The sequence below is a fragment of the Sphaeramia orbicularis genome, chromosome 17 (assembly GCF_902148855.1).
Source record: "Sphaeramia orbicularis chromosome 17, fSphaOr1.1, whole genome shotgun sequence".
NCBI classification, from domain to species: Eukaryota; Metazoa; Chordata; class Actinopteri; order Kurtiformes; family Apogonidae; genus Sphaeramia; species Sphaeramia orbicularis.
In genome coordinates this window covers 9,012,266-9,035,785 of record NC_043973.1, presented here as the reverse complement: position 1 = coordinate 9,035,785, position 23,520 = coordinate 9,012,266, and the positions used below count along the sequence as shown (strand labels likewise).

Below are 23,520 nucleotides of genomic sequence, written 5' to 3'. Positions count from 1 at the left end.
TTGCGTAATCAACTGTTTTTTTTTTCTTTTTGATAAACTTGAGTTAAACCAACAATATATACTTGTGAACTTGCATATGAACTTACATTATATCAAATATTCCCAATAAATAAATTCAGAGATATATTCACTGTTATTGTTGCATTTCATTTTGTCTCTTGTCCATGATGTTATATAGTACTGTGCAAAAGTCTTTGTAATGACCATACACCAGTAAGCCACAGGGAAGCGGTAATAATATTAATTATTTCATTACAATGGAACCTTTCACTGGGTTGAATATATTAGGCAGCAAGTGTTTTGAACATCAGATGGAAGTTTATACTGCTTGCTTGGTAAAAATGCTCTGAATGGATAAAGAAATAAGGTGGATCTACTTTGTGTACTAGTTTGACATTATCTGAAATATTTTTGATCATGAGTGACAATCTAGTGGCAGCACTCATAAATGCTTGTTGGATGAAATAGCTTAGATTATTAGCATTACTAAAGAAAATAATTTTTGTAACTAGATGCAAGTATATGAGATGCAGTACCAACAGAATGTTTGGATGTTCTGTAAAATATGTAAAAATGACAGATTTTTCAAGTCTAGTATACAGTATAGGTGCAGTGTATCCATAATTTGACATTTATTTTACTGATTCATGTGAGGACTACAGTGTTCAATATTTTAGCATGTTTGTGTTGTTTTTACTCTCTCCAGTCCACTAATGCTTTCAAATATTAATAAAAACTGTTTTACTTATGCATTCCACATCGCAAAAACTTGGACTGTATAACTTTATTACTTCATAAACTTTACGTCGGTGGTCTGAAATGAATGAAACCCTCTGGGAACACACATCTGACAGTTTCCCTCCAGCGATGTGCCTAAATGCAGCATTTCATCAGTGTTGCCATCAGACATTGGCTCTTTTTAAGCAGCTGATCCACTAGCTGGTACAATTCATCCTTCTATGTGAGTGCAAAAGAGTGTTTGTACAAATGAGGGCAGTTACACTCACAGCCAGCTGAGCAGACGGCAGCTGCTCATTATTTATCCAGTGCAAGTGTGTTTTTTCAGCTCCTTCTAATGAGGAAGGCTCTACCAGTCTGAATCAGTGTGTAGATATGTACGTGTGTGCACGTGTGTGTGCGTGAGTGTTTTACCACTTGCACGTACCCATCATGAAGATGACCTTTGGTTTCTTCTGTTCTGCACAATAACCTGTCAGAAGGGAGAAATCAGAGGTTAGCATTTGCTGCAGAGCAGCACCTCAGTTCAGTCATGTTTTGACTTATTGACAGCCAAACTTTTTTTCATGTTGTTAAGCTGGTGACAAACTTTTACATAACTTATTACATGTTGAGGCTCAGTCAGGATGTCATATTTTGAGTATCATAATTTTTGCGCTTTTGCTTTGACCAGGACTTATCAGTTAACCCATACAGACCCAAACATCCATTACCGAGCAAAAGCATTAACTGTTTAATACCTGCTGATCCACTAATCCTATCGATACATGTAAATAATTGGTGTAAAATACAGTTTGTCGTCATTTCATGGTCATCAGATATGACCCATCTGAATGTTCAGAGGCTCTGTAGTGAACGTGGAAACACTGTCATCTACTACAACACTCATTCGCCAGTAAGACCCATGGAGTTTGATAAATGACAATGGATGGAAATGCACGGTTTATGTTCAGTTAATTCTATATTTTAAGGCTCAGTCACAAATGCCGTTAAAAACGGCTACGAACACCTTGTGAATGATTTATGAACTATTTCCTACAACCTCCTCAAGGCGGCCTTGTAAGAATGGAGAGTTCATAGACTGTTCCTAAGTTCATAGCCAGGTGGATGATCTTGTCTAAGATTTTCTACGAATGCGCTACAAAATACCCTTTTGTAGGGCACCCTAACAAATGCCTTAGGAAAAACCTAAGAACAATGCATGACATTTGTGGATCAGGAGGCCATTCCACAACCCCATGTTCCTGTGGTGGCTGCAAGTAGATCACAAGAACACATTACGTTGTTATTAGGGGCCCCTTACGGCATTCACAGACGTAAATGACGTCATTTGAGCAGCATTCGTGGCGTTCTTAGAGGGTATCGTATACAAATGTTCAAGACGGAGCGAATGACTTGACTCAAATACATGGTGCAGAAGGGAAAGTGTTATATTAACATAAAAATATACATTAAGGAACATCACAAAACCTGGAAGGAGATAATGCAGAGTCCACAGGGTGACCAGGATCAGAGCAATGGAGAGAATGTGTGTGATGAACATTTAGGGTTAGGCACTCAGTGACAGATGGTTAGTGTTTTTAACATTCAGTTCTAACTTCTACCTTATTAATTTTTCTGTTACTTACGGAAAAATAATAAGAGGGTAGTAATGAGTCAGGTCTTAGACTCACAGAGTCTCATACTGTCTGTAGAGGTGCCACCTCTGTATCCATGGCGACACCCACCAACGTCTCTGTCTGCTCTGCATCTTCTTCGGGACATTCTCAAATGCTTAATGTAAAAAAGCTTAATGTAGCTTAATGTCTAAAATCAGCAATCAATCATCACCAAATTATGTGTGGACATCTCCAGGGCTGGGATTGGCTCTAGCACCCCCGTGACCCTCTGGAGGATAAAGCGATTCAGAAAATGAATGAATGAATGAATGAAAAAACAATACTCTAAGATTAAACTATGTTAAGTTTTTTTTTGCGCCTATGGAGAGGAAAAGGCTTAATGTGGCCAGCATCCATAATTCTGGGGTTTTCATTGTGGTTTTTCCAGAGGTGAAAATGGACATGATAAGAGATGTCCATACAAACTTTGGTGATGATTGATCACTGCTCTGGGGCATTAAGCTACATCAAGCTTTTTTATGTTAAGCACTTTATAATGTCCCTCCTCTTCTGCTGCTGTCAGATCAAAACAGCGGCCACAACCACTTGATTTTCCTTTTCTTCATCTTGCAGCTGTAGAAGTTTCAGTCTTGTGGGCATTATTGCCATCTTGAATGTGATGATCACGACACAGGACTTTTAGTACACAGCCACTGTTCATATACTGATCTAAATATTCTGAAAAAGCGTAAGATCTTCCTACCATCAACTTGAGAGTGTTGCGAGTTGCACATAGGGGTGCTGCACAGCTACCTTACAATAAAATAATTCACGAATTGGCCGTAGGTCTGATGTACGAAGGTTCCAAAGCACCCTTATGAAGAACGTGACAACTGTACGGTCTACGTACGACACAAAATCACGTCATTTTTTCACGGAGGCCTCAAGTTGCTCTTGCAATTTAAATGGCAGCCGTACCAACTTTGTAATACGGATGTAAGAATCTACTGCTCCCTCTATGAACGTCTATGAACCGGGAGATTTATACGAACCCCTCGTTCATAAGAAGCTTTGTGACTGAGGCTTTACAGAAAAAGTCACTTTTCTGCAGTTTTCTGTTTTCGATATAATAACCCTCAACTATTATTTGAGCTTTTATGAAACTATACATGATCAGTGAATTAAATATAGGAAAATACCTGATTTATACTGATAGAATACAAAATACAGAGGATAATTTAATAAATGGTGATGAGTCACATACGAAAGCTTAGATATAGAGAAATTTTCATTTAGGAACTGACACAAAAGTAGCGCTGGGCCTTTCTGGGTTAATACACATAATAAATACATTCCTGGGGCAGCCTTCTTTCATCTATGCAACCTTGCTAAAATTAGGAACATCTTGTTGCACAGCAACAAAGAAACAAAGGACCAATAGCCCTGTACCTCACCGTCATGTTCTATCAAGGATCAATAATAATTTGAATTTGTGAGGTTGTCAGGTTCTGCTGCTAAGGTAGAGTCCTGTGGTCTTGAAGCAGGAGATCAATCTCCCAATAGAAGTGGGTGGTACTTTCACTGCAGGACAACTCCACAAATTAAATAAAAGTCCATATATGACTTCCTATCAGTGCTCAGTAGTAACTATATTGATATCTCCAACCTCTTCCATGTTATAAACCATCAAAATATGGCCCAATATACGTAAAGGGAATTCCAAAGTAATAAAAACAAAAAAAGTCAAAAATTAAAAATCTAAATACCTCAAAAACTGTGAACAGACTTTGTAGACATTGTCCCCAGGAAGCTACATGTAAAATTTGAAAAGAATCCGACCAATAGTTTTGTCAGAGAAGATATTTGAAGAAATTGCTAATGAAGACAACAATGATGAAGATGCTGCCGGACACAGCGCCTTCACAACAGCCCCTGGCCTATCATACTGTGAGCTAAAAACCGGCTTTTGCATTTGTCACTTCCCGCCTGGACTGATGTAACTTGTATATATGCTTCTTTTCATTAACTGTCTAGAAATGAATATTAAATCCTTTGCTAGCATACAAAGCCCCTAACAATAAAGCTCCATACTACATCAAAGATCTAATTATCCCCTATAATCCAAACAGAACACTCCACTCTCTCCATCTATTATACTGTATATGTCAACATTATACAACACTAAAATTGTGTCTTCCCTTAGTTTGGTGTGTTTCATCTCTTCCATCTTTATTTAAATCTCTGAAGCTGTAAATTCCTAAGATGTAGCTCTGAACTCCAACCTGCCCAGTGTTTGACTGTATCATACAGCGTCTGTATTACTTGTTGCTTTTTTTTTTTTTTTTTTTTTTTTTGGGGGGGGGGGGGGGTTCCTTTCCTCTAACCACTCATCCTAACTGGTCGAGGCAGATGGCTGTCTACACTGAACTTTTTTTTCTTCCTTAAAGGAGGTTTTTCCTCCTTAATGGGTTTCTTCTCTACATAGAATTTTTAAGGTCTTAACCTGAATTTAAGTGTGTACAGTGTAGTCTACAAGATGTCTAGACAAAGCAACTTCAATGGTTTGACCAGGGCAATAGCTTAAATAAGACAAAGTGGAAACGCAAAAATAAATGGCATGAAACACTACAATTGTGCACTCCTTTGGTAACCACCTCTGGTTTTGTGACTTACTAACATCTCCTGAGTCATCCATGTTATGAATTTAAGATGTCTAAGAGGTTGCATTAACTTCTATCTGGTATACCGCACATTGAAAATTAACGCTGGGGTCATGAAAAAGCGGCTGAGACGACTTGGGAGAAAGGATGCACTTAAAAAAGAGCAAAGACCAACTAACACTAGATTGTGGAGGGCATTATCAAATTAATATTTGACAGTCTGACTAGAAACATTTATTGCTAACATTTTAAGTAGTCTCACTGAATACTAAATGATGTTCATGTAAGCAATCTACAAATTATTTAATTTATTCACAATTTAACAAAATTCTAAACGCTATAGACTATAATTTTCAACAGAGTCAATTTCTAAGTATTTTTGGATCAAACTATTATATACAAGTCATCTACAATCACTGATGATATAGAAAACATTTCACCAGTGACCACATCCACCCCAAAAACGCCCAATCCCTGTATACAAAATGTATGTATATGTATATTGCATTTACTTATTTGCATATCATATTTAAGTCTGCATTTATTTAATAAACTTGACTCATACAGGTTATGCTGGGCAATGTGCCCCCATCCAACTCCAGGACTTGTCCTCCTTTATTCAAGACAGCTCTCCTGGCTGCTACACAGCGGCATTAGCGCAGTGACAGCTAGCAGACAAGATAAACAAAAGGTCTAACAGATGATAGTGAATCAACAGATGACTCCCCCTCCCTCTTTGTTACACAATTAATCAGTCATTGCTGTTGATGCAGGGTAACAGTGATGAAAACACACACAGTATTGCAGGGAGGGGTTCATTCAGATATCTGGTGCATGACACTTGTGGCATTTACTGCATCGAAACTGTGTGTGATGAAATACTGAATGGAGCTGACTGATACTAAAAGAGAGGGATAGGAATTTGTAGCTGCTCAGGAAGGAAGGTGTGTGTTTGGAAGAATTAGAATTCAGGCAAGACAGAAAACACTGAATGGGAGAATCAATTAAAATCAATGGCACCATCCTCTCAAATCACAGTCTGGAACTCACCGTCTGCAGTTCCTTCAGCATACCCCATTTCTTCTTCCTCTTCAACCTGGCAAACCACAGAATTACATAATCTTTAGTATGAGTGAGTTAGACTTTTCATTTCTCATTTGCATGTTTTATTCTTTAACTATGTTGAATTTGTCAATTTGTCAAGTTTATAGGTTCTGATGAGGTTACTTCATACTGAAAAACTTTTTTTTACTTAGACTTCTATTTTGAGGACTTGACTAATTTTAGCTTTTCTTTGGTTTTGTTTTTCAGGCTCAGAATTTGAAGTCAACTCAAACACTCAGTTGTCCAGTGAAAGATTAAGAAATGTTAAACAGTAACTCCCAGAATGCATTTCAGCAACAAACATATAATGACAGTGCTTCAAATTTCAGTTTTTCTTGCCATTAGTATCATCAACATGAAGCCAGTGATATTTAGACTGAAGACAAAAGACTTCAATCTTGAACATCGTATTAAAAAAAACATAGCAGCTAACATACAGCAAATTGTCTTAAGCTTTGATTACTATCACTGTGAGCCAATCATATCGGTTCACTAATATCACTGAATCACTGATATCACTAAAATTCATGACAGTCTTGGGATTCAGCACAATGGATTTTTTTAACTGTGATAGGAGAGATTAGAATTTTGGGAGTTTGGTTATTTTTACTTATTCTGAAAATATATAGATGAAAAGACATGAAAAAGCACATTTATGTTTCAGTTTCATGTCAGACTGTAGAGCTGTTGTAAATGGGTTTCAACTGTCCCAACACCTCAAACAGTCACTTATCTCACAAAATGATCAGTTAGTTAACATGTTCTGTAACATCTTATGAGATGTTGTTAGAATTTGCTGATCTATGGATAAACTCATCACAGATGCCGTCTGGATGTTATGGAACCAATAGTTTTCACAAAAATAGCTGTTTAATTACTGATCCAAGACACTTTTCCCATAGGACTCCATTCAGATAGATCAGCATCTGGACACCTTTTCAAGATGTTTAGATTAGAATATTGCATCTTTAGACAAAATATTTTTAGCTGAAGGAATAGATTACACCTTGAGCAGCTTAGGCTCATGGGCACTGTAGTATTTAGAGTGAATGATTTGTTTTGAATGACCCTACAATGACCTTACAACATTTTTTGTTCATTTACTTGTTCTTTTATTTCAGTAGCATATCCCACGAGTTGCTGAACTTGAAAAATTTTAGAGTTGTAGAAAATTTGATGATTTTTGACTTAATAATGACTCTAGCTATAGCATCAGTACTTATCACCAACACAACATGTGAAATATGGGTTTAAAAATTTGACATACAAAGTGTTGGATGGCCAAAATTCACAACTATGTAGAAATCTGTACACAGTCTGCAAGACCCTATCATATCCACAACCATGGCTTCATGTTGAAAATGGAAAGGGTTTCATCAAAACTAGAGGCACAAAGCTACGAGCAAAATGCAAATATCTGTGTCACATTCTATGAAACGTACTGAAAAAAAAAAGGAAGGTAGTAGGTAGGTGTGCAATATTAAAACATGATGGGAAAAAAACAAATGGAAACTTGTAAAAACAGGGATAAAAATGGAAGAGCCAGTGAGTCATGTGTAAACCCTCAATCTTCCTAAAGAAAACACATGGTCTGAGACTGGAGGACTTCTTAAACTCTCCTCACTGAATCATAATCAGAGTTACAAATATGCTAGAGAAGAGGAATTAGGTTCAGAGTACGGTGGCCCTGAAGGGCAAACCACAAAACAAATTGCAAAGCACACAAGAAAAAGAAAGGCACACAAGACAAAAACACACACACGAAAGAAAAAGAAAATTACGCAACCAAGAAAAAAAAAACATACAAGAAAAAGAAAATCACACAAACAAGGAAAAGAAAATCACGCAAACAAGAAAACACACACACACACACACACACACACACACACACACACAAGAAAAAGAAAATCACACAAACAAGAAAAAGGTCCTATTGGAAAAGGTAGGTACAGTAACTACCATGACCAGGTTCTGGATGCGGACTGGATCGTCTTTCTGACAGGTGGGAAAACCAGAAATTTATATTTAAATATGGCTACCTGACAAAAACTGGCATAAGCATGCCCTGCATCAAAATAATCCCTGATCATTTCCTCAGTGGTAGCCATATTTAATTAGAAACTTGCGTTCTTCCCACCTGCTGATTTTCTTTTTCTTGTGTGTGTGTTTTTTTCTTATTTGGGTGATTTTCTTTTTCTTGTGTGTTTTTTTCTTGTGTGCCTTTCTTTTTCTTGTGTGCTTTGTAATTTGTTGTTGTGGTTTGCCCTTCAGGGCCACCGTATAAAAGTATCAAAGACATTTTCCACTACAAGACAAAATTTAATGACGTTTTATAAGATAGAACTTGTCCCGACCTATAAATATTTAGGCATTTTAATTGACAGCTCCCTTTCTTTCTCTGCGCACATTCAGCAGCTTGTTAGAAAACTAAAACTAAAACTTGGCTTCTTCTTTCGAATTAAATCATGTCTGTCTTTCGAATCAAGAAGGAGACTGGTTTCAGCTGCATTTCTGTCTGTGTTGGACTATGATGATGTCTTGTACATGCATGCCTCCACCCATAGTTTACAGTCACTGGACAGTGTGTATCATGGAGCTCTGAGGTTCATCAGCAATTTTAAATCTCTTACCCATCATTGTCTGCTTTATGATCGTGTAGGATGGTCTTCTTTGTCGGCTCGCAGACTGAATCATTGGCGTATTTTAATTTACAAGTCTATTCTACATCTGCTCCCATCCTACCTTCAGACCTACATCAGTCCACAGACTCTTATAACACTGGTCTACAAGGAAAATGCTTCCAGAATAAAAGTAATGAAATTTTGCCACATGAGAGTCACTGATAAAGAAAAATTAAGTAAAAAATGCTGGTTGGCTAAACTTTCCAAGATACAGCCTTGGGTCAAAATGTGAAATTCAAGAATTAACCAGAGAATGGGTTTGACTCAAAAGGAATATTTGTCTCAGAGCTACAAGATCTACTTCAAAACACTGTCTGCACATTAGAATACATTCACTTTACAGGTTCTATTTAGTGGAAGATTTATAAAACTATTATATAAATGTACATAAACCAATATATATGTGTAATAACACTTAATCATATACCTTGAAAACATCAGCAAACAGGCACTTTTGTCATTTATTTTCCAGTTAATCTCATTAAAATACATAACATTTAGCATATTTAATCTCTGAAGCAAATCATTTCTAAAAAAATTGTAGACCAGTGTAATCTGCATTCTCAGGATCTTTTCTTGTTGTCTGTTCCTAAAGTTAGAACTGAACAGGGGAAAAAGGCCTTCAGGTATGCAGCCCCATTCACCTGGAATAAACTACAAAAAGACATGAAACTGAATGATCTGGTTTTGTTGGACACTTTTAAGAGGATGCTGTGTGACTTAGAGAGGGAGATACAGTCTACTCTCGTTATACCGCCAACTTCCGTTCACAGCCAAATTGGCGGTATAGCGAAAATGGCGTTACAACGGGTTGTGTCCATAATGTGCATGTCTTTACTATATGATGTCTATGCTGCCTCCGTTAACCCGTTCTAATTGCGTTTCTAAATAAATCTTGATTCTGTTATGTTGTAAGGGATCATTTAAAGTGGGGAAACATTTTAAGCATTATTATACCGTGTCGGGAAATGACACCCCATCATCTTGAGGCTTTGGCTTAATCCCACGTCCTCTTCCCGACATCCTGACCTACTGAATGTTCTGCGATAAATGAACGGTGGCCGTTCCGTAGACCTACTCGTAGCTTGTCGCGATCAGCGTCTGGCGCGTTTGTTTCAGTGCATTGTTAAAATTTATGTGTACTCGATGGCAATCACACTGGTGGTATAATGGTCGGGAAATCAATGGTATAAGTGTTGTTTGTGCATGGAACTGGGCTGGCGGATGGCGATAGGTGGAAATGGCGGTAGCTAATGGAATAATGCATGGGGGATTTTTGTGCAATGGTTTTGGTCGGCGGTGAGCCAAAATGGCGGTATAACGGCGGGCGGTTTAACGAGAGTAGACTGTATCTGGCTGCAGCTGTTTTACCTGATGCACTTTTGTCTACATTTCATGAGCACTTTTTGAGTTGACTTTGGAAGGTTTGACTTGTCTATGTGCTTTTTATGTATTCATTTTATGTATGGAAGTCTGCCTGTAACTATTTAATGTACTGCTGCCCGTCTTGGCCTGGACACTCTTGAAAAAGAGATTCTTAATCTCAATGAGGTTTTCCTGGTTAAATAATGGTAAAATAAATAATTAAAAAAAATAATAATATGACTGCTCTCATTGTTGCAGATGTCCAAGGTTATTCTTCTTGGCTTTGTCCATGTGCATCATTCCAGCACAAATGGCCTGATGATGTTATAAGCATCCACATTAAAAAGTGATAACTGTCGTGACTTAACAGTCTGATAATAGCAGGAGTAAAGCAATGTAAAATTTATATCTGATATCAACAAAGGACAAAGGGAAAGAAAATCAAATGCTTTTGATCTGAATAATTCTTCCTTTTTGCTATGATGCAGCATAGGCATTTTCGATTTAGGAATCTACAGAAAAGATGTTTGTGTATTTGGATGAACAACCTAAATATCCCTGAGGCATATCAATTGTCTCACACTTGTATAAAATCAGGATATTATGCAAAATGCCCGTTTGAATCAGCTATTTATTTGCATGTCTTTTTTAAATCCAAAAGGAGAGCAGATTGTTTTTCATCACTTTCAGTTTTTTTTCTTACACTTCCCACCAGAAATGAATCCATTGTGTGAAAACTGAGAATTTGGCTTTTTGTTGTTTGCGAAAAGCATCTATTGTGGAAAAAGTTGGCCAACTTTGTCAGTTCTTTCACTATTTACTGCTCTGAAACTGAGTTGTTCTCATGTTCTTGCTCTGGAGACCCAGCTGGATTGCTCAAAGCACCAGAAACAGGTCTATATCACTGCTGCAAGTTTATCGCATAAGCTGCAGACAGATGACTGAAGACATAACGACCTCCCTTAACATTTCCATCTAATGCCAGCTCTTGACCTCTCGCTACTTGATGCTGACGTATAATGGCTGTGATTTAGGCATGCAGCTGTTTGCAGAGGGGTCACTGTGAAGTCAGAGTGGAGAAGCCTTTTGGAGGAGAACAGAAGAGGCGTGGAATAAATCAAAGCTATGAGCTCTGATAGTGTTAAATGAAATGCCGTCAGTGTGGGAGAGTGCTGGGTGCTTCGCAATGAGCCGGCCTGGCATGTGGGTACACCAACTGGTACGGATGACTCAGACATCCCAAAACCAAAAGAGAAGCACACACAGCAGGCAATGTACGCACGTGTCGAGGACAGCATGTGTACAGTATATGACCACACACACAAACCGTCCTCAAGAATATTCATGTTCATTCTTCATTCCTGGAAAGATGCTAATGTATGTCGAGCTGTGTTATGTGATGCACTTGCGCACAACTCCTACACACATCAAAAACACAACACAAACAAGCCTCATATAAACCCATGTTGGCAGCTTGGTGTGCAACTGAAGACATTTTCAGTGTAAGCTGGAAAAACAACTCTGCCAGTCCAGCAGATGTGGCACAAGAAAAAGATAAGTGAATCTAAATGTGTGTTCATGGCTTTACAGAAAAGTCTAAATGTTGTGCAGGACTGTTAACATATGTGGCAAAATGTGCAATATCTGTTGAGATACACTCAGACACGTCATTCTGCTGGCAACTGTAAAGTTAATGGGCTAAAAAGGTGAGAAGACATCTAAAGTAGGTGGATGATTGTGACTTTAATAGCAGTATTAAGGTGTCTCTAATCTCTGATATATAAGCATCTCTGCATTTCATTATCAATGTTCAGACCAACTTCCCTGTCTCTAATGTAATGCTGTAATGACAGAAGTTTAAAACCATTATTTTATGGTCAGAATATCTTATTCTAATCCCATAATGCATGCTCACAACAACCCAAGCACATGGTTTGACTCGGTGCATTTATCTGTTTGTTACACTTTACAAAATGAGTGTCAAACTCATTTTCTCCCAGGAGACAGATACAGACCAATTTGATCTCAAGCGGGCTGGACCAGTAAAATAATAGCATAATAGCCTATAAATAATGACAACTACAAATTTTTCTCTTTGTGTTTGTGGACCCCCCCCGCCCCCCTTTAAATTATGAAAATATTTACATTTACAAACTGTCCAAACCAAAAAAGTGGGAATAAGCTAAAAAAATAAAATAAAATTAAATTAAATTAAAAACATTTTTGCACTGAAACAAAGAAAAATTTGGAGTTGTCATTATTCAGAAGCATAATGTAATATTATTTTTTTCACATTAAACCAAGAAGAAAATTTTGAGTCATTATTTATAGGTTATTATGCAATTGGTGTGAATGTGAAACCTAAACTAAAATGAGTTTGACACCCTTGACTGTTAATATCTTCAGTGTAATTTTTTCACTTTGTAAATTCATCCAAGACTGGAACCTTTGGTGGGCCGAAACTGGCCCGCGGGCCGCATGTTTGTCACTCCTTCTTTACAGTATATCTGGTGATTACTGTACATTATCTTAGATTATATTAGCCCTTGATACATCAAGTACTGGATTTACTATGAATTTGCGGCACTACTAAAAAGGTGCTGTCAAGATTTATGAAACAGGCACAGTGCAAAATTAGTGCTGGAAAGGTGTGGACACAGTTTTTTTTGTGCCTCCATATATACTTAGCACCATTAAAAATGCACGGGTCAGAATAATATGTATATTTGGAGATATATTAAATTAATTGGTTTGGGGTTACCTTCATATTAAAGAGGGAAGCACTGGTCATTACAGAATAAATTGTGGACAAATTGTGATCAACTTAACATGTTTATTCAGAGCACTGAAGGCAGGTACTCAGAAATTGAAAGTGTCATTCAATTTCGAGTGCGTCCACCTCTGGCTTCCAAACAAGCAGTGCAGCGATGACGCATGGAACTGAGAAGTTTCATGATCCTGTTCTGAGGGATCCGATCCGATCCGTTTACCGATCTGGCACTTGAACACAGCGCAGATGACGAGCAACTTCCCCACGGCAAAGACCTGCTTGTAACATGCCAATGGCAGGTTCTCTCTGTTGTATCCTAAGTGGTGGCATTTTGAGTTGGCAAAAATATTTTGGCGTTTTCTTTGCTGCCTTTATATAGGCTATTGACTACACTTAAAGTTACCAGTCAAGCGTGACTCTGTACAAGAGATTCAACTCAATGTCCTAAGGGATTAGTCCAAATGCCAACATTGCGCATTGGGAATGAAAAAAATAAAACTGTTAAGTGTGTTATTCATCTCGTGAGCAACATATACAAAATAGGCACCTGAGCAAATCATTTTCTGGAAATTACACCACGTTTGGACCATGCGTTTTGAATGGCGTTAAGTATATATTTGTGGAAGGTTCGTGAGGTGTTGAATGACTGCTGATTACGCCATTATTTAACGCAGAAAAAAGCATGTCTCAACACATTTTTGCCTGGCAGTACAATGACAGTTACGCATTGGTGGAGGTGCTGCTGAGAACAGAGAGCATGTGGAAGAAGAGGCAGAATTTTCTCTTCTCATATTCATTTATTCAGAATTACAGAGGAAGGTCTTGTCAGAGCAGACAGACAACACACCAGTTTTTAATTTTATTTTCTGTGGAAGGTTCTTTGCAATGGATAGTGGTTTTTTTTTTTGTTTTGTTTTTTTAAAGTAAAGCTTTGAAAGTCTTTAGAATTTAAGAAAATTTAAGGGGATATAGAATAAATATATCTACAGGGTGGGGAAGCAAAATTTACAATGAACATTTAGTTGTTTTTCTCAGCAGACACTATGTCAATTGTTTTGAAACCAAACATATATTGATGCCATAATCATACCTAACACTATTATCCATACCTTTTCAGAAACTTTTGCCCATATGAGTAATCAGGAAAGCAAACATCAAAGAGTGTGTGATTTGCTGAATGTACTCGTCACACCAAAGGAGATTTCAAAAATAGTTGGAGTGTCCATAAAGACTGTTTATAATGTAAAGAAGAGAATGACTATGAACAAAACTATTACGAGAAAGTCTGGAAGATACTATTAAAGAAGAATGGGAGAAGTTGTCACCCGAATATTTGAGGAACACTTGCGCAAGTTTCAGGAAGTGTGTGAAGGCAGTTATTGAGAAAGAAGGAGGACACATAGAATAAAAACATTTTCTATTATGTACATTTTCTTGTGGCAAATAAATTCTCATGACTTTCAATAAACAAATTGGTCATACACTGTCTTTCAATCCCTGCCTCAAAATATTGTAAATTTTGCTTCCCCACCCTGTACTGCTCAGGTTCGACCACAGAATGATGTGAATTATGGAAGTCAGATTTTGGTGCTGTGCCAGCTACAAATGTCACTTCTCCACACATTACACTGGTATTTTATAAGCTTTTTCCCATGCATACACACAGAAACACTTTAAGGTCACTGAAAACTGACCTTTTGCACAGCTCCTTCAATGGTAAATATATTTAGAAAGTCTGTTTGTAGTATTGCCAGGTGGGTAGACAGAGTTTTTGGCTTTTAACATCACAGTATGTGCTGTTGGAATCTGCCAAGAGCACCTTTCCAACTGGAGTGGTCTGCTTATCGATTTAATAAATCTGTATCATCTTCAGTTTGGTGGTGACAACAGCATAGGTTATATCCTCCTTGAGATGATGAAAGTCTCCAAAGTGTGGTGCTAGGGCAGGCAAGAACATCAAATCACACTTTCACAATTTTTCTAACCTTATGTTCAAGTGTGATATTGAAGAGAACCTCCACTTTTCACCATCTGTCTAAACATCGTCTCTCATATCTTTCATGTGTTCTTGACAACTCTTCAGTTGTGTCTTTGCAATTTTATGTGAGTGAATTAAAAATAAAACAATGAAATAATGTGTCTTTGGTTTGGTTTGTTCTGTTTGAGTGAAGGAGTATAATTCTCTAATTAAAGCTGCAGGTTAAGTTTCAAGTGTCAGCTTAAGTTTCAAGTGAAGCCTAACACTGCATTTGTTGTGAAGGAATGCTTCAGTTTCTTTGACTTCTGACAAGAAATTTATAAACATTTTGAAAGACACATGTGGAATTGGAAAGACCTGCTTCCATAGATTAATACATATTGGATGGTGTCTAAAGCTGGAGATATCTGAGGGATTGGGTTCTGCCTACTCCAAAGCTGGCATACTTCTTGGTAACATCTTGGTAAGAAAGTCTGCTGTATTATATTTCAAAAGAGTGAGGATTTGGGAAGTTGGAGCTGTTACATCATGGCTGGTGGTAATGGCAACAGAAGACCAAACAAAGCGGTTTCAAACGGTGATCCTGATAATCCTGGGTATGTCACAATAGACACGCTAAAGGAATTAGTGGATCAGCAGAAGAACTTCTATGAGGATCTGCTGAAGAGGCAGGAGACTGCATTTCATAGTTTTTCTCAAATGATCATGGACTCAACCAACAAAAGAGTGGACTCAGTTTTGAGTGAACTACAACACCGTAAGGTGAACCTGAATTTGTGAGTGATATTAGTGAGTTAAATAAACAACAAAATGCTCAGCAAAATGAGTCTAAGGGCTTAACCAAGCAAGTGAATGAACTGAAATTGGATTATGCTGCAAAGGGTGATAGTGAGCAAATGGAATACCTAGAGAATCAATGTAGGAAGAATAATCTTGTGATAAATGGTCTGGGTCCTGACAAAGAAGATGAAACCTGGGCTGAAACAGAGGCTAAAGTGCAAGAGATGTTCACTACAAAGCTGAAAATAGAGACCTCTGTGGAAATTGAGAGCTTAAAGGAATGGAAAGTACAGAGGCGACAGGGAAGAGTTGAGAGCAGTTGTGATCAAGCTGCTGCGCTTTAAGGATAAACAGCTAGTCCTGGCCACGGCTAGAGTCAACCTGAAGAACACCTCAGAGAGCAGCTGTTTAAAAAACACAAAGAAAATCTGCAGTGAAAATACAATAAAATCTCAGATTCTAGATGTGATTTTATTCGTATTTTTGGGAATTGGGAATAAATTACATTTAATAATCAAACATAAAAGCCTTTTTTGCTCAGGCAATAACTGTACCATCAAACTCTATGATCATTGTATCCCTAATCTGTTCATATGTCATGTATCAACATATTTATGCCAGGTGACAGACAGTAGAGAGGAGAGAGGAGATGGAGGAGGAGAAGCTGGAAATTCACAGATGAGGTTAACTAATAATGGATATATTAGTCATGAGAACAACATTGCAGAATGCACTAAATTCTTGTATTCTCTTTAGATATTCAAATATGCATTATAGACATGTCAATTACTGAATTTTTTTCTGACTATGATTGTTTACTCATTTGATCAGCTCTACATGATATGAAATTATGATTGCAAATGCTAAAAAACCCATCAACTTTAGAGAGTACTGCCTTCGAGGACTTTTGTGTCCCCACCAATGTCAAAATCAAACCCACTCCCTTGGATTTGACCCAAAAGAAAATGCAAAAGTAATCATTCAAGGTTTTTTTTTTTTATTATCCTTTGGGCCATCCTAATAACATTTTAAACCATTTTTACCATTATATATTTAGTGGATCATTGTAAGTTCAGGGGATGAAATTTTGGGCCTTGATCTCTCAGCGTCACACAAAGAAGTGCACATCTCTGCTTCTGAACATGCTGTCTATATAATAAAAGCCAAGTGGCCTCTGTGTGCCTGCATGTGTGTGTGTCCAGGGAGTCATACAAAATTCAGAAAGAGATGACTGCTGCAGTTTGGCATACTTATGTATTTTTGGTCAAGGAAGAGACTGCTGTAAATGGCAAGTTGATTGGACCAATATTTTGGGAGATTTTGGAATACAATAGCCTTATAATCACATTGGGAGATTTTGGAATACAATAGCCTTATAATCACATCACTCTGGCCAGAACGCTTTGGCGGTCACTGCTGGACAAATGTGGTACAGCATGCATGAATACACAACAGCATAAAAACTATCACGTCTAGAACCCATGCATCCCCACTACCCACACTACTTTTCATATAATTTACATCTATATCTTGGTTTTCTGGGTGCTCTTTTTCAACCATCAGCTATGACCTGTTGTCAATGTAATTTTTTTGCACTTTAGAGGTACCATTACCCCAAAATATCTTTTTTTGGATGAAACAATCAAAACAAAGTCAAGCAAATAAGATTATAAATCATTTATAATACATTTCTGCACATACAAAAATATTGCACTTACAAAATATTAGCAAATATTAGCACAGAATTACACTTTACATGAGTCAAAGCCTGGAATATGCATTGAAGACTACATTGTCAATACTGTTCAATCCATGTCCTCCTCTAAGGTTTGTTCAATTGTTATCATCAACTGAACAATCATCAGTCAGTTCTGACACATCCTCCAAGTCTACAGAATAGCTTGCTGGGAGAGGTGGTTCGACTTGAAAAGCTTTTGATGCCAGTAGAGTGTTCAGCGCGCCATCAAACACGAAATGACCACAAATGACTCTGGCAATTGCTTTACCACAGACAATTTTGGGTACCGTGTTTGGTGTATACACTAAATCAAGGATTTCCTCTAAGCCAGAGCCTGACACCAAATGCCCAGTTGTGCCAAAGAAACTCATGAGCACATGAAATGCACCAAGTCGGAGAATGATACATTTCAACAGACTGCCAGGTGCTTCACTTTCAATGATTGTCATTGCTTTCCACCATAATAGGGTGATCAAAGGTTATTATTGGAGTCATCTGGTAGTGTGCTGCGATCATGAATTAAATGAAGGGTGGAACGAATACAAATCAGATCTCCTTGATCCATGTCAATCATCGGTAGGAACATGACTGAAGACTGACCAGGACAATCTCTAGTGTTGAGCATTGTCATCCTCCCAGACCGCAGCCACAACAGCTTCCAGAGTCTATCATCGGCTGTCTCTTGTCATCTTTAGAGTGCTCTTCAATTTCACTGTAGGCAAGGTCCTTAAGGTCTTCAGACTTCTGAATGAATGAAACAATGTTAATGTGTCCAACATCTGCTACGTCCTTTACCTTAATACGGGGAAAGACTGAAGCTTGTTCGATCTTGGGGGTGATGCATGCAATGATTCCCATGCCATGAAACATTCCATGGCCATCAATTGTTCCGATATTATGGTCAACATTATCTGTAACATATTGCGTGAAGTGCCCTGGTGTGAATCCACAAACCTCCAGTGTCTGAGCTCCTGCAGCACTTCTGCACCACTGAACAGCTAAATCCAAGGTAATGCAGACTGTTAAAGCTATACCTACCAATGTGGCATTTCTCACAGCACTTAGTAAAAGTTTGAACATGAACAACCCGCCTCCCTCCAAACCCCCCCCCCACTTACTCCTGCCTGAGCTCAGAGGCTCCCCTCCTCTCTCCTCCTCTCACCTGATGTGCGCGGATGAAGCGGAGGTGGAGGTCCAGTCCGCTTCGGTGTGTCCGCAGACCCCTCCCTCAGTAATCAGATACATCATCCACCTGCCGCGGCTCCTGTTTCATCAGTAGACCCTGTATTTAAGGGTCTGGTCTGTGCAGCGCTGGGTCAGTGTCTTCACTGCACCATGGAGATTAAGTGCCCAGGCGAAAGGCGCACGCACTGTGAATGCATGGCCTCTGCAAATTTTCCGTGGATATTTGAGGTTTCATAGTCCATACATTTATCATCCTACGAAATCCTACATTGTGTGAAACCATGTAATTGCACCTGTATGAGTCCCACGGTCATAAAAGCTGACCTTTATGCAGACCTGTTCAGTCCAGTACACCAGACTTCCAGGCTTTTCACTCCATCTTTCATTCACCGGACTCCTGTTTGTTCCCCTTAGTTGTTGTTTCTGTTAATAAATCCGTTCTTTCCCTTCCACATGTGCATTTGAGTTCTATCCATTCACATCCTAGAGAGTAGACTGTGTGGTCAGTGACAGGAGGAGCAGCGCGAGTGAAGCGTCAGATTCAGAGGTACACATATCGGATACGGGGACAGCGATAATGGATCGGATGCTGGACGGCAGTAATGGATGATTGACAGGGGGCTCAGCCAGGTTCGGCCAATTATTATAAAAGTCTGACCAATCAATAAAATGATTGGTCAGACTTTTATCAGAAATATATGAGAATTAAAGATTTTTGAGTTTCAATATCTGGTGAATTTCTTTTACATTTTAGTTTGACACACGCTTATTAGGAGCATTTTAAGATGACAAAAGAAAAGTGTAAAAATGCCACATCATACGGTATAGCTTTAACTATAAATTTTGATGCAAAATGGTGATGCACTTATACATCAACCCCAAGCTGAAGTGGTGGAAGCAGAACTCTAGGTCTGGGACCAGTGGAACAAACTTATTTCCTTTTCTTTCTCAAAAAATAGCGTGTGCAGGAGGCATTGTAGAGACTGTGGAGCACATTCCAGTGTCTTCATTGCTGATGACTAGTTGGATAGAAACTGTTTGACTGCACAACAAATTTAATGTCAGATTTCAAGATTTCTGCTGCAGCCATAAGCCTCTCCTTGTCATTCCCATTAATATCCCTCCTGGATGCTTTAAAAAAGTCATGGAGAATTGATGAAGATGTCCTTCGGAATGTCACTACATTCTTTTTCCATTTACCTCACTGATCAAAATGTCACTGTCAAAGCGACTCTGAAGTTGTTCTTTCATGAAGGGAAAGCTGTACAGTTCCTCACCATCTCCTGGGTCAGGGGTGGCCAAACCTGGTCCTGGAGAGTCACACTCCTGCATGTTTTAGATGTATCCCTCTTCCAACACATTTGATTCAAATGATAAGCCTATCATGAAGCTCTGCAGAAGCCTGATAATGACCATCAGTTGTGCTGAAAGAGGGAAATATCTAAAACATGCAGGATTGTGGCTCTCCAGGACCAGGGTTGGCCACTCCTGTCCTAGGTGATGCTTCATCCCGGTTAAAAGGTCATTCACTGTCATCTGCTCCTCATTGCTGTGGCGTAGCTTGCAACTTTCAAAAAAGCATCAGCATGAGAGAGGGACTGGGGCCTCCCAGTTTTCTGGCCATTTGAGCCATCACTGTCTTGATCTTGAAAACACTTTGAAACTTGTTTTCCAGTTCTGAAATTGACATTGAATGACTGGTGGTATACTGCATCAGCAGTGTGAGGGTCATTTATATAGGCCTGTCTTCCTTTCACTATATCAGACCAATGGTCACAGTGCATAGTGCAACAATAAATTATTTTGGTTTCGAAACCTTTGGTCTTGACAAGAATCAGTTGGAATATTTTTTTCTTCCCTGAATATCTGTCAGGAAGCCCACAAAACAAACAGTGATCTTTGTATGAAAATGATGGGCCGAACAATCTCCGTATACAACAAACTTCCACTGCATCAGTATTTTGCTGCCATTTCTTAAATAGGTTGATTTCATGTTTGTTGATAAATTTCGACTGGCATTTAACATGGACCACTTGGCCAGGTACAACAGTTATACATGCATTACATTGTTCATTAGCTTTGAGAATACCATCACATCCCTTTGTGGTTAACTTGAAAGTCAGTGTGCCATCAGATGTTTGGATCCCATAAAACACACACTCAGACATTGTTCATCTGCAACAATCAAAACATCAGCATTACCTCTGAAACCCAACAATTAATTTGTACTAAAGTGGAATTTTGTACTCCTTTTTAAACAAGCTTTTTAAACTTCACATTTCTGGTGAAGAAAATGATAAAACTTAGCACACTTCATTAATTTATTCATGAACTAGCAATGAAACGCTTCCAAATAAAGTATTGTATATGTTTTTCTTTTAAGTCAATAATTAAAGCTTCCTATATAAAAAAGTATAAGGAAAAAAAATACACAACAGGTCAAGTACTTAGCACAGTTCACACCAAAGTCATGGTAAGCATCATGTAGCAGCAAGAAAAAAAAGAGATGTTCTGTAGGCCTGTAACGGTACACAAAATTTTTGGTTCAGTACGTTTTCGGTTTTGAAAGCCACAGTTCAGTTTTTTTCAGTTCGGTACAGGAAGAAAGAAAACCCCTCAAAATGTTTTTAATGCATTTATGAATTTCTGAACATTTTCCCCCAATTTTTGGAGACAATAGAATATAGAAAAACAGGAATAACGTAATTCTGCTGCTATGAATTAAATAGAAAACAAAATAAATTATTAATATTACTAAATGTATGTTAAACATTAGTATTGCCCTTTTCCCTGACAGGTAGTTTTGAACAAACAACAAAAATCAAATCACAGTTCTGTCAGTTCACATTCTGCATAAAAATAACAACAAAAAAATTCCACATGAAGTGCAACATTAACAAGAGGGCAAACTCGTATTCTGTTTAAACAAAATTTAAGAGCAACATTGACAACAAAATTAAACAAATTATTTATTTTTAGGACAGTGAATAAACTGTTTAGGCCACTTTGTATATTTGTGTGTGTGTGTGTGTGCAGGGCGGAATTTGTCAAACAGAGGGGGGATGTTTTTTTGTTTTTTTTTGTCGGAGCAGGGGTGGGGGTGGTGGACGGACGCAGTTATATAGCTGGGAGTGCGGTCCATAACTAATGTAACTAACACTGGTGTGAAACGAAAGTGAAACTAAATACTTTCAACGTCCAACTCCTGGGTTCTATTCCTCTATTATACAGTGTGTGTGTGTATGTGTGTGTGTGAGAGAGAGAGACAGACAGAGCTAGTGTAAGTGTTTCAGAACTACGGTAGTTCATAGGCGGCAAACAACGTTCGTCTTATCACTGTCTCTTTCCTTGTTGTTGTCTTTCACCTGAACCCACAGTGATCCCAAACTGGACTGTAATGATGATGGAGGGTGTTCAATCTCTTCCTTCAAGGTTCACATCATATTTGTTGTTTTTTTTTTAACCTTATATCAGCTGCTATTTCATATTTCGGGTCAATGTGCGCTCCTTAAATATGTCCGTGTAGAACTTCCACGGATTTAAAGTTCCGCATCGAACAACGTCTAACCCTAACCCTTTTTCTTTTTCTCATCATACTGTGCCGTTTTGGTACAGCTGTGTACCGAACCGAACAGGTGTGTACCGACACGGTTTGGTTCGGTATGTGTACTGTTACAGGCCTAATGTTCTGTCCTGAAAACCTTAACCGGTGTCTGTCCAACTGTTTAGCCTGTTATGTTCAATAGTTGTATCACAACTTGGCCTCTGGAGGGGACACACTTTTAAACTTTTAACTATGTCTACAAGGAACAATATATACCAGGTTTAGACCAGAGGTGTGACCAAAATGTCGTGTGTGGGTGGGCATTTTGCTTGTTTTGGGGGGCAGAAAAATATTGTGGGAAAATATTTTGTTCCCCACTGGAGGAAAGCCACCAGACAACTCAGTGATGGTTGTGTGTGTCCACTTTACATTCAACACTTTCCTCAGCATGTAGATGTAGGTATCATTCAGAGAGCATTCTATCTGTAACATTACTGTCCAGCTCTTGCATCCATACAGCAAGATGGACTCTACAGCTGCCAGAAAGAATCTCATCTTTAGGTCCCTTGGCATTCTTGACTCGCAGATATCCCTCATCTTGTTCAAGGCATGCCATGCTTGTGCTTTTCTTATCCTTACATCCTTCTCCGTGCTGTCAAACCAGGAGCCCAAATTTTTGAAGTCTTCTTTCCTTTCCAGCTTAGTACCCTCTTTTGTTTTCATTGGTCCTAACTCCTCAATGTTGTAGGTCAGGTATTTTGTTTTCTTTGCATTGATTTGGATAGGCCAACCTTTTTGCATTCCACCTGTACCCCAACTTGTAATTCCTGGGCTTGCCTTATTGGGTCTGAGGTTTTACAGGTTTTTACTAAATAAGGCAATCAGAATGTACATCAATAAGAGATTTAGGCTGTTTAACATCAACTGTGAACTGTAACGCACTGAACAACAAATATTTAAATTTTGGCCCTGTATTTTTTGTTTTGGGGCTCTTTCCTTCTAAAGCAGTCCAGCTGCTTTTTGGCACCTGGTTGACCTCCAAAATCAAAAGATGTAAAAAATACATAAAAAAATTTAACTTTGACCTACTTTTCCCAAAATGTAATGGCATCTATTCTGGGTCACTGGCAATGTATACACCCAATTTGTTATGAATTCAACCAATATTTTTGCTCCCAGAGTGTTAACAAATAAACTGAACCAAAAACAATGCCCCTTGCCTCCCCTTCGTGGGGGTGGGGTAAAAAAAGAAATTGTCAAAACTGATCTGATTTGATTAGGTTTCCTCACATACAGATGTCAGTTGTCAAAAGACTGATTTAAAGGCAGATTAAAGATCAAGGTCAATGATTACCTCCGCCAAGGAGGTTATGTTTTTG

The 23,520-nt window shown here is 38.3% G+C and overlaps 1 protein-coding gene across 1 annotated transcript in view; it reads right to left on the bottom strand.

Moving 5' to 3' along the window:
- The window catches only part of ak5 (adenylate kinase 5), a 132,226-nt gene that overhangs the window by 37,213 nt on the left and 71,493 nt on the right, over positions 1-23,520 (bottom strand). The window contains exons 9-10 of the mRNA XM_030159825.1: positions 6,047-6,092; positions 1,166-1,210 (exon numbers count right to left, since the gene is read on the bottom strand). Coding sequence (XP_030015685.1) covers positions 1,166-1,210; positions 6,047-6,092 — 91 coding nt within the window. The remainder of the gene's footprint in view (positions 1-1,165; positions 1,211-6,046; positions 6,093-23,520) is intronic.